A 12,562-nucleotide genomic window follows, 5' to 3' on the forward strand; every position below is an offset into this window, starting at 1 on the left:
CATTGATTCGAAGGCTCCTTGGTGACTGTGGCTCATAGCTTGGTAAACACTGCACTAAGTTGTGCTTTCTGCAGGTGCTTTTGCGGGGAAATAAGTTCTTATATTTTGTCCTGGAATGTGGTGTGCTTGTTAAGCAGCAGACTAAAGGGGGACATTGGCAAATAGAAGTTACGGTAGAAAGTATCTCAAAATGCCTTCCTTTGCTCACTGCACCTCTCAGCCCCAGACTTTCCAACTCAAGCAGCTTGGGCAGTAGGCAGGCGTCACCTTCCTCACTGAAAATGCTGCGGCTCTTCACGTGCTCCTGAACCTGTGTGTCCCTGTGTCTATTTCCCTACAGTGGTTATAGCCAAGAGGTGGTATGCTACACGTTAGGAAACATTCCTCAGATGCCCTCTGCGCCACGACTTGTTCGAGCTGGCGTCACATGGGTCACGTTGCAGTGGAATAAACCAGAAGGCTGTTCACCTGAGGAAGTGGTCACCTACACCTTGGAAATCCAGGAGGATGAAAATGTAAGCTTTGCCAATTGCATACCCTTGCGTGCGTTCTGTGGGAGTCAGTATTGGCATAACTGCAGGACTCTGTGAGGCGGGATTAGCTACACAAACTGAAACCTGACCCCTTCAGTCCACCCACTGTCACTACCAGCAGCAGCAGCAGCCTGTCCTTCCCACAGCCTTTCCCATCTCAGTGCGTGGCATCTCCATCCTTTCACTTGGGGACCTAAAAGCCCTTGCATCACCCTTGAATCCAGGTATAATCAGTCAACAAACCCTTTTAAATCTTCCTTCAGGATTTACTCAGAAATATCGCTGTTTCTCAACATCTCCACAGCTGCTGCTCTCTTACAAGCCCCCATAGTCTCACCGCTGGATTACTCTGATGGCTTAAGTATTTCCCCCACCTTCACCCTCTCTGTACTAGACTCAGCCCGCTCCAGGAAGCCTGAGTGATCCTGTCAGATAAAAACGTGATCATGTCCGTGCTGGGCCCGAAACCCCTCCCATCTCAGGGCTGCCCTCTGTCTTCCAGAGGAAAAGCAGGAGCTCTTGCAGCGCCCACAAAGGCTGCTGGAGGCTTTGTTCCTGCACTGTAGTCTCAGTGAACACGCCAGGCATGCCTGGCCTCCGGGCCTTGCTAAACCTTGCAGCCAGAATGCCTTCCAGGTAGCTTTGACTCACTTCCCTCATTTCCTTGAGGTCTCTTCTCACACGTCACCCCTTTGAAGAGCCCTTTCCTGACCTGTAATATAGCGCTGTCTAATCCAACTCTCCATGATAAAAATGTTCTATAGTTTGTACTGTCCGATAAGGTAACACCAAATTCCACCCGACTACTGAATACTTGAAGTATGGTTGTGGGCCCAAGGAATTGCATGTTTAATTGTATTTAAATTTGAAGAGCCGCAGGTGGCTGCCTTATTTCTCTGCAGCTATAGAAAGCAGTCCCTTACTGGGTTCACCATTGTCCTTTTACCCAACTTAATTTTTTGTCATAGCGCTTAACGCCGTATGATATGCTTCATATTTATACATAGGCTTGGTTTTGTTTTAATTACTTTCTCTGTCTGGCATGTAAATTTCTTTGGGCAAGGCTTTGTCTGTTCCTGGGCAGCATTGAACCCCTAGAACCTAGAAAAGAGAGCCTCGTGCATAGAAGGTGCTCAGTGATATTGGATGGATGGTTGGATGGATGGATGGCAGTAATATTGAAGGAATTCGGCACATTCGGCTTTTAGTGGGGTATTTATCCTCTTAAAGAATCATGCCTTCCCCATCCAAGCTGCTCTTTCTTCCTTGGCCAGAAGAGGACACTGTGGTCAGAAATCTCAGCCACAGTTTATTGCATAGCACATTGCAGCTTGACAGTGAAGACCTCAATCAATACAAGGGACTTTTTTTCAGGACAACATTGTTAAATATTTTTTAAATTTTTTTGAAGTACATACTGCTTTGTAACAAGTACCATTTGGTGGTTAAGTTCTTTGTTTAAAATCTTTATTGACTAACCAGGGAAAGTTTGGTCTTAGAAAATCACATAGTGGCATCTGTTCCAAAGCAAATTTTTATATTCTCTCCGAGAGCATCATTCTCATTTAAATTAGTATTAGCCCCCCCACCCCCCATGAAGTTGAACAGACCCAGGAGAAGTTACAGTGTGGTAGTGTGAGATTTTTACCTAAAGTTACAGTGCTGTCCACAGCACCGAGGGCTTCTGACAGTTTTGCAGTAGCTGACAGACCTCTGGCCTCCTGGTGACGACAGAATGAGGCAATTCAAAAAATCCTACATACACAGGTGTTTAATGCTCAGATTTTACGGTGCTGATGTTTCTTTCTGGCTTTGCCTTTTCAGGATAACCTTTTCCACCCAAAATACACTGGAGATGATTTAACCTGTACTGTGAAAAATCTCAAAAGAAGCACACAGTATAAATTCAGGGTGAGTCATTCATTTTGATACCTGAACTGCTTAAAAAAAAAGCTGTTTTACCTTTCACCCACTTACTGTTTTAAATAGACTCTACAGGTCAAAAAGTTTTTAAAATTCAGTGCATTTACATTTTTAAAGTAACATTATAAAATGCGCACCAAACTTTAATTTCATAATCTACTTTTGAGAGAGAAAACTGTCGTAATGTGCTGTAATAAATTGTATTACAGTAGGGCCAGATGGCCTCACCCGGGAAGACCCAAATCAGATGCTCAGTTCCCATCTCTCACCTGCACTTCACACCCTTCTCTTTGCTACTTTTCCTTTTAATCAGATTTGTCTTTTACTCTCTGTTTTCCTTTGCTCTTCTGTCCTCTGACCCCCGTTCTTTTGTTTGTTTGTTTTCCCTCAGCCATTTTTCTTTTTCTTTATTTGCTCCCTCCTCACTTAGGCTTTTGCTTTGGTTATTAAAAACCACCATTAATGTCAATGTAATACTTTATGTTGTAGCCAAAACCAGTGCTTTGCGATTATCAAGAGAGAGAAAAGCAGGCTGCGGCAGCACTGTTTACTGACCCCGCACACAACACTTGTTTTCTCATAGGACACTGTGCATTTTGGAGAGATAAGATGCCACCCTTTCTTCTCTAAATTGGGGGTCAAATGATGGTACCGTGCATGTAGTAGTCACTCAGTAAACAGCTGCCAAATTAGCAAGTGAAGGTCGTGACTATTTGAGGAAAATGATCACGTTTGAGATTTTAAGGAACCTTTGCTATTTGGCCCTGGCTATGAGAATAGAGCGATACTGCTAGCCTTTGTCCACAAGGTGGCATTGCCTTCCTCTTAAACAAGTGAAGTTATTCCCGTCTATCTGCTTTCTCCCTCCTCCATGTTTTCCTTCCACAAAACCTGAGAATAAGGTGGTGATGTACTGGCTTTGTTTTATGTGTTCTTGAAAGGGTAAAAATGTCCTTAGCTAAAACTCACCTTATTTTATTTTTAATTGTTAACAGCCAACTACACAGAAAATAAGTACTTCATAAACACAAATCAGTAGTTTGAGACTGAGAGGGAAAATGAGTCTGTGTGTGTGTCTGTGTGAGTTTATGGATGCCTTGATCATGCCATGTTAAAAAATCACCATTGATTTAATAGCTGGTATCTCAAGCATGTTAATATTTTCTCGATTGTGGTATAGCTGACTGCTTCTAATCTGGAAGGGAAAAGCTGTCCAAGTGAAGTCCTGGTTTGTACGACAAGTCCCGACAGGCCTGGGCCACCTACCAGACCCCTCATTCAAGGCCCAGTTACATCGCATGGCTTCAGTGTCAAGTGGGGTATGTTTTGCTGCTGTTGCTCCTTTTGGGGCAGGGTTTTTTTAAATGTATTCATTTCAGTAGTGACAAACCAAAATAAATAAAAGGGCAGTATTACAATACTTACGGGAGTTTTACACGTTTGGAAAAAAACATAGGAAAAACATCCAGAGAACCCCTCAAATTAGTAAAGTGGACAATTTTAAAAGCATTTCACTTTCTGACTTTCCTATGGTTTTCCTCCTATATTTTTAATGTAGTGTTGATTTGGATGTAATAATCTTTGAATATACATTTCATTCTTCAATAACTTATAAGAAAGCAGTCATATTTAATGTAAAAAATTAATTTATAAAGCTAAGATTGAAAATAAATTAAAAAATTTAGGTATGCCATCATGAGTAAATTTTAACATACACAATGTACACGTTAAAATGAATTAGGAAAACTTTAGTTTTTGTTGTCATTTGTATGGGACCAGACAGAGGTCTTCAACTTCAGGAATTTTTCACATTTAAGTTCATTATAGAGTGACTGCAGACATCAGGTAGAAAGATATTGTGGCTCATCTCTGCTTTTTGTATTATTTCAAGGACATGGACGCCATTAGAATGTTGATAAACATTTATAATTACATGTAAAACTTTTAGGATTTGTATGTAATTATCACTGTCATAATATTAGCTGCCTAAAAGGCAAAAAAAAAAAAAAAAAAGTAGAAACTTAATATAATATTTTATGTGGCAGCCAAGTAATGTAAAGGGAATTTAAAATATTATTAAATCATTGTTGGAGACCAATCACTGAGATATACAACTGTTTTGAATTATTTAATAATTTTGAAATAGAATTATTAGGGTATGTACTTTCCTGGAAGGTTGATATGATTAAGAGAAACTATAAAAATCTATATGTGCTTTTTGCCAGACTATAAATCTTTTTTTTTCCCTCAGAAAATCTTAGAAAGTTATATTAACACCAGATATTTACTTTTATTACCCATATACCATAATATTTAGCTTTATAATTATCGTTTTAAATACTATTACTGAAGTCTGTATACATTAATGGAAATAGCAGGTGAAAGGAGAAGGGAAATAAAAGTTTCTAAATCTACATGTGAGTAATCCGAGAGTACATCTAAAATATAGAGGTGGCTGACTAATAGTAGAGGTAAATTCTGCATAGTCTTGCAAAATTACAATGCAAAATATGTTTCTGCTCAAAAAAGAAAACTTGCACGCATCTAGGAGTGGACTAAATATCCAAAGTGCCTCAGGGTAGTGTATGTACCCATTGATCCACAACTCTGGTTTTATATTAGTTTCACTTGGAATATAAAGTTTGATTAATAGCAAATTGAGATGGTACAGATTTATTATATTCTGATATTTTATTTATTTTGTCAATAAATTTACACTTCTCTTTCTTTCATCATCCATCTTTCAAAAGAATCTGATCAGTGAAAAGTGAATTAAAAAGAAATATATCAATATTTCATCTTATATAAAAATCACTGAATATGAAAGCGGGTTTCAGAATTCTCAAAGTAAATGAATTAACATAAGTCTTAGAAAAATCAATTCGTGTTTTGAGTTTTGTTCATGTTGCACTAAATAAACGTTCTTTGCCAGTTCTACTCTAAGTACTTTAAGGTTTCTTGGTGTTTTTGTTTCTTTTGTTGGTCAAGAAAGGAATTGCATGAAATAATATTAATTGTGCCTTTTGGTTAAATATAGAATTAAGGCTGTATGATATTAAATGATTTTATGGGTTTCAGTGGTATTTGCTAATAAAAATTAATATCCTTTCATAATTAACATGGCATCTGCTTACTTTCCAGATCCTCCAAAGGACAATGGTGGTTCAGAAATACTCAAGTACTTGCTGGAGATTACTGACGGAAATTCTGAAGGTGAAGTTTTTAGAAATGGTTTTATTCAAATCCAAAAGCAAGCCCTGTTTTCTAATGTGATAAACACCTGTATAGTAATAGTGGGCAAGCATTAGTTCTAATGGTAGAGCTATTCTAATAAAGAAATCTTGGAAAATAGAACCAGAGGAATGTAAACAAGGAACAGACTGACAGTGACCAGAGGGGAGAGGGGAAGGGCATAAGAGGGGAAGGACGGGAAGGGTCTAGTCAAGGAACAGGTATAAATGACCCATGTACATGGACAACTAAATGGGGATTGACTGTGGGAGAGGGAGGAGGGGGGACAACTGTGATAGAAAAACAATAAATAAATAAGAAATCTTAATCACATATTGACCGTTTTTCTCTTTCAAATGCAGCATCAAAGAGCAAAATCTGCTTGAAATGTACATTTTTATCATGTTTTAAATTTTTCTATGTTATTTCTTTAAGCCAGAGGTTTTTATTAATAGACTAATTCTATTTAGTTTTCTTCCCCTTTATTGGCACACTTTCTCTGGAAACTCTCATAGGCAAAGTGAGTGTCAGGCGACCAGCAAGAAGGATAAGGTGGAGACAGCAAATGAGTTTGGTAGCCTACCAATTCCCATGTACACAATACAGCATTACTGTGGGCTGGTAACTAGGGTTACACTTTTAAAGCAAGTGAGAAAAATGTTCTTTTCATCTTTGTTGTGATTTCTGAGCTAGATTATTTACTCATTACTTGTCATACTGTGTGGACTGAAGTGGGACAATGTTGTATATATCAAGCTCCTTAATGCCTTTTAAAAAATTCTTAGATCTTCCTAATAAAATTTATTAAGCTTTTAAAAAATATAGTCATCGGAACTTTAAAAATGATTTAACTCATTATTCTAATAATCATTGTATTCACTGTCTTAATCAAAAGTGATCCCTACGTACTGCAAGAAAAAGAGTTAACAGTAACTTTGACAAACAAGCAATCCAGGTGTGTGGCTAGCCCTTTGTTCTGTACTACAGTAACCAGCTGGAGTACTTTGGTTTTCATGTTACTCAGGTCCTATTTTAAGCAAAAAAACATGAGAATGCTTTAAGATGGGTACAGCTGTTGTCAACACAAAGTCATATTCTTTACGTTAGAAACCCTACCTAAGAGACAGGGCATGTACATATGTGCAGTGGCTTATTATGAACACCTGTGTGCATTTTGAATTTTCATGGCTGTCTTGGTCACTGATGACAAGCCACAGGTAGATGCCATTCTCGACTTAAAGTCAGCAGTTTTGCTAGTGCATGGAGTGATTAGTTAAAACTTTTTAGTGGTCCATATTCCCATTCAGCTTGTTAGTACATTTCCTAATCAGCAATGTCAGGAAAACTATCTTGAATGTTCTCTCTTCTCCTATGGGCCTAGTGCATGTAACTTAATTATAAATCTAACTGAATAAGCAACTGTGTTAATTCATGGAAGTTACTGTCATAAAATATCACAGAATAGGGTAAAATATTTTCCCTATGACAGCTTCGTGGAGTAAAAGGCTTTCGTAAACCAGTTCACTGGAAATGTAGCATTAGTGAGAGCAGAACAGAAGGAAGAGGCGTCCCAGCAGACCAGATTGGTGAGGCGGGCCATGGGTTGAAGCAGCTTGCTCCCTGGTGGCATCAGCTTCATCAGGCACCCAGACTCCTCCAGTGACCCCGATTGCTTTCTTTAATCTCAAGAAGTGGTCAGGTAACTGGGTCACATATTGAGTGTTTCCTTTTTGTTACACTCTCAGGCATTTTTGTCTTTTTAAGTGGGGCGCCATGAAGACAGAAGGCCTTTACCCAAAGGACTCAGTCTGTAACAGGAGGATCTCACTGAGTGTCCCTCACTGCAACCTCCAGGCAGATAAAACAGGGAGAAACTCTTCAACAGACTGACCGGAAGCCTCATGACTGAGCAGCCTTCCCCATGCCCAGCGGGCCCCGGGGTGACACCCACACCAGGACCACTTTACTGCTATCCTGACGCTGCCCTGCCTCCTCTCCCCACTCCCGGCGTGCCACTATCCAAACCGCTCATAGTCGGAAAATGTAATAATGGTGATATTTAGTAGTCTAGCCAGCAGCACCTAGTATTAAAAATGACTTCATGTTATTTTAATATTTAACTTGTGAAAGGAAATGGAAGGAGAGCCCTTTGGCTACTTAAAAAAAAAAAAAAAAGAATAGGAGTTGCTGGTTTTCATGGAACCACTTAAAGCTTTTATTTTTTAATAAATTAGTGGTTTATTCTATTTACATTTTGACCAAAGGCACGAACTCATCCACAAGTCTTGTTTTACAGCAGGTCAGTGGGAAGTGGCCTACAGTGGATCGGCTACAGAATACACACTCACCCACTTGAAACCAGGCACTTTGTACAAACTCCGAGCATGCTGCATCAGTACTGGTGGACACAGTCAGGTTGGTGGTGTTACGGTATAAATTTAAGTAAGCGTCATTGGTCAACTTCAAACAACCCATTAATGACATCAGGATAAAATTGCTATTTAAAAATGTATCATTTTTTGAATTGTGCTTTAGAGGACATCAAAGATAGGCCCGGATAATGCTCAACTAAATTGTGATATTTTCAGGAGCATTTATCACTTAGTTATTTCTTACAACGCTTTCTTGTGATCCCATGTGACTATTGAAAACTGAATGTTGTCCGGAATTTGTATTAGATAAATAAGGGGAACCTCAGTTTTTGCCGTGATAGAAAAGCATGGAAATAAGAGTCAAAATGAAATATGTCTGCTGTTAACACATCTGGCAATTTTGTGAGAACATGAGACACACCTTCCTCAAGGAACTTTACTGCCATCTGCTGGAAAGTTACTATAAAAACCATGTACATCTGTGGCGACTGAGGGGAATGGCACCACGTGCAGTTGTGGACCGCTCAGCGTACACATCTGCAGGTGTCTTGTTTCATACTCTATGAATTCAGAACAGGCCGTTCATGTGTTGAGAGCCTTGGTGTCAACCACACGGTGTTCTCAGAGGCTCAAAATAACCTAATAAATACACAAGAAATGTTCTAGAAGTGACATAGTTGTCTAAATGGCTGGAACTTACATCCAGAAAGTGAAGGACAAGATGATAAAAAAGACATTTTTATTGTAGAGATATTTAATACTATGGTTTGAAACCATTACTATTGAGACAGACAGACATTAAGAGCTTGAGAGATGGTAGCTTGTAGCCTTGTGCTGGGTTGACTTTAAGAGAATACCTGCTATTTGGGTGCTTCATTTTGCCAGTCAACCCACCTCCAGTGCTGTCTTGTGTTATTTTCTCTCCCTGCCCTCCAAAACAGCTGTCCTGTAATGTTTAGACGGCCCGTACAGGCAGAGTCCCTGTGAAAAGAAAGTCCAGTAAGACCATTCTTACGCAGAGCTCTCTGGAGTGCCTCCCAGGGTGGGAGAGAGCCAAAGCAAAGACACAGATTACCAGCAGGCACCTCCTGTGTGCGAGACTCTGCACGAGGCTCCCAGAGGCTGTGCTGCTGCTCGGAGTCTAGAGTACATCTCTGCACGGCCTCTCAGGAAGAAGAATGAGTTTGGTTGAGCTGCATGGCTCTGCCTTGTTCTCTGCTGTCTCAGAAAGGCGTTCAGCTTCCACGCCACCAGCCTTACACAACCATTTCCTGCAAAAGGAGGCCTACTTATTTTTGTGTTAATAGAACCTGCTGGCTAATGTCAGACTCAGTTGATTAATACTGACTTTATTTGCTTTTGTGCTCTGTATGTGGATGGTTGGCCATTTATGGCACCATTTAAAATTTTCATCCAGATGTTGTTTTGTGTCCTCTTCTGTCCTCATGAAGGGTCTTTCTAATTTTGCTCTAAAGGAAAATAACTGTATGCTGCGGATATGCGACACTCCTATCTACAAATATGACTTCAGAGATAATCATTTTTATCAGTGCCTTGTGCAGTATGTGTCCACACTTCAAACACACATATGAAGATCCCATGTGTACACATGTAAAGTGTAACACCCTTTTGGTAGCATTTTCAGTTACGGGTGGAATTTGCTTGGTATGTAGAAGTCTAATAAGTTCACAGTAACTAAGAGGTGATTCTCTCCGGTGTTTCTCCTGCAGTGTTCTGAAAGTCTCCCTGTTCGCACACTAAGCATTGCACCAGGTCAGTGTCGACCACCGAGGGTTTTGGGTAGACCAAAGCACAAAGAAGTCCACTTAGAGTGGGGTGAGTGAACAAATCTTCACGTTGACATGGACAGTTGGGACAATTTAGAGATCAAGTTTAAGACTTAATGCTTTGAAATTAAGTTGAAAGTCTTCCTTCTGAAAACCAATTTTTCTTTCTGTTGAAAAATGCCCATATTCTTTTTAAAAGTGTGTTGGCGTGGGTTTATGTTCGCTCACTGTTCATCCTCCTATTCCTGATGGTGCCACACACGTTGTTCATCCCCTGCCCTTCAGGGGGCACTTCTCTAGAAAGTGTTTCAGAGCAGCCAGTCTTTTTCAGGAATTATTTCAATTTCATTTGTTTAAAAAAAAAAAGCTGTGCTCCATTTAGAGATTAAACTGAGAAACGAGGTAACATTAATTCCTCCTCATCTTTGCTGTTTTGTCATGTGTGGGTCCTGTTTTGATTCAAGTTATATTAGTATTTCTTGTATCAGCACTTTATAGCATGTAAAATTACAAGTGCAAACCTGCGGAACTCTATCAGACTGTTTTTTCCCACCATTTATGTCTAAAATATAAAATATCACGCCAACTTTAGGTCACCTGTCTTGACTTAATGTGACCTTTGGTTTGACATTGAGATTTTCTTCTTTCTGTTTTCTTTCCTTCCCTTAGAATGTAAGGAAATTTGCCTAATGGTTCTACTGTTTTCAAATTGTTTTATTAACATCATTAAATGTACTTAAATGTACTTGCTTTGAAAAGTATTGATAATGACTCAGAAACTTTTTCTCTTGTCTCTTTTATTTGGGGGGGAGGGTTTTTTTGTAAGAAATCTACTGTAGAGGGGCCACCTACATGACATTTTGCAAACCTTGTAGAAAATCAGATGTGATTTTTGTTAACTGGAAGCACAAAAATGATGTGATATGAAACTTTTTCCATTTCTAGATGTTCCTGCCTCTGAAAGTGGCTGCGAGGTCTCGGAGTACAGTGTGGAGATGACAGAGCCTGAGGACGTCGCATCAGAGGTGTACCACGGGCCGGATCTTGAGTGCACTGTTGGCAACCTACTTCCCGGCACCGTGTACCGTTTCAGAGTGAGGGCTTTGAATGACGGAGGGGTGAGTAGAAGGTTTTTACACTCTGGTTTCTACCATCCTGAAATTCCTCAGCAGTATCTAGCCAACCTGGACCACCACTAAAGAAATGCATATAAAATCTTTTTGATTTGGTGTCTTGTGATTTCATATTCCCAGCATTGGAAATTTTGTTACTGTGTACTTTTCAGGGGACCTCTGCTGTAACAAAGATAAATGTGCAACTCGGCTGATTCGAGTTTTACTTGCTCTCATCTTTAATTAATTTATAATATAAAAACTATTTTTAACCATGGTTTATTCCTGTTATGTTGGAAGTTAACCATGTATTTGATTTTAGTCATCTTCTGAGCTTCTCTCCCACCCTGACCTCCCACCCCCACCCAGTATATTTGCAAGTTGTTTTGGAAAAATGTGAGAGCTTTTGGGTTTCTTTTTTTCTTTCTTTTTTTTTTAATGTGCGTGGGTTTTAAAATTTTATCTTTTTTCCCATTTTGATAAACATAGTCATGTACTTCATTAGTCTGGAAATTATTTTATTTTACTTTTTGCCTTAAATCTTTGAAGTATCACATATTCCACTGTCAAAATGGGTGATTATGGTTCGCTTGAAATCTTATAAATCTCTAGCGGTGGTTGGCTCTGACCAATGTCATCACTGCTAGTAAACTAAAAAGAGGAGTACAGAATTAACCTTCAGATAGTTGAGATGGTGGGGATGTACTGAGGAAACAGTAACAGGAGCATTAGTTTTCAAAACAGAAAATACCAATAACTAGAAGAAATACTTTGAATTTGGTAACCAACAATTTTCAGTAGATTTTTATATATGAAAAATTAAACTGCAGTGTACATCTGACTTAGTGTTCTTTGGGAGAAATGTTAAAACACAATGTGTATTGTGTCAAGAATCAGCATGTTTTTGTTTCTAATGTCACAGTAAAGAGAAAATGTTTGTTAAACCAACTTCCTAGTTCTTTTGAATAAGAATATATATGTGTAATACACATCTACCACTCAGGGAATGTATGTAGGAAAAAACTTATACACACATGCAATTGCAAGTGAAAACCCCATTAAGTAATTTTTAGATCAATTATATTGATGGTGGCATTAGCCTAACCCTTATTTGGCTATAAGTTTGTATATGCACACATATGTATGAACACATGCACGTGTGTGCATAAACATGTACATACAAGCATGGGGGTGTTCTTCTCTTACAGTATGGCCCCTATTCTGATGTCTCAGAAATTACCACTGCTGCAGGGCCTCCTGGACAATGCAGAGCGCCTTGTATTTCTTTTACACCTGATGGATGTATCCTAGTGAGTTGGGAGGTAAGTCAGGCCCCTGTTCTGCATCAATTTCTGTTTCTTTTACTTTATCTGCTTCCAAATGCAAGTTAGGAGGAACCTCTTCAAAGCCAAAATTCACTTCTAGGTGATTTTTACATGTTAATCTTTCTTGACATTTGCTTATAGCATTTAGTTATGGAAATTTTACCACGGTCAGAATTGGGAGGAAGTTGAGTGTCTCTTTCACACCTTCCTTTTGTATATATTTGAAATATCCTGGGGTATGTCACTCTTTTAATGTGATTGGTTGAATACAACTAACAT

The 12,562-nt window shown here is 39.1% G+C and overlaps 1 protein-coding gene across 3 annotated transcripts in view; it reads left to right on the plus strand.

The window, feature by feature from the left end:
- FNDC3B (fibronectin type III domain containing 3B) overlaps window positions 1-12,562 on the plus strand; it is a 323,327-nt gene that overhangs the window by 262,214 nt on the left and 48,551 nt on the right. For 2 of the 3 annotated variants that reach the window (XM_090273940.1, XM_090273949.1), the window contains exons 13-20: window positions 341-515; window positions 2,358-2,444; window positions 3,637-3,775; window positions 5,598-5,669; window positions 7,984-8,102; window positions 9,790-9,895; window positions 10,792-10,964; window positions 12,167-12,280. In XM_090273940.1, coding sequence (XP_090130066.1) covers window positions 341-515; window positions 2,358-2,444; window positions 3,637-3,775; window positions 5,598-5,669; window positions 7,984-8,102; window positions 9,790-9,895; window positions 10,792-10,964; window positions 12,167-12,280 — 985 coding nt within the window. The remainder of the gene's footprint in view (window positions 1-340; window positions 516-2,357; window positions 2,445-3,636; window positions 3,776-5,597; window positions 5,670-7,983; window positions 8,103-9,789; window positions 9,896-10,791; window positions 10,965-12,166; window positions 12,281-12,562) is intronic. The other variant, XM_090273959.1, reaches the window with a different exon arrangement.

This window comes from Furipterus horrens, unplaced genomic scaffold, assembly GCF_987537825.1.
Source record: "Furipterus horrens unplaced genomic scaffold, mFurHor1.1.pri manual_scaffold_1, whole genome shotgun sequence".
In the NCBI taxonomy this organism is placed as follows: Eukaryota; Metazoa; Chordata; class Mammalia; order Chiroptera; family Furipteridae; genus Furipterus; species Furipterus horrens.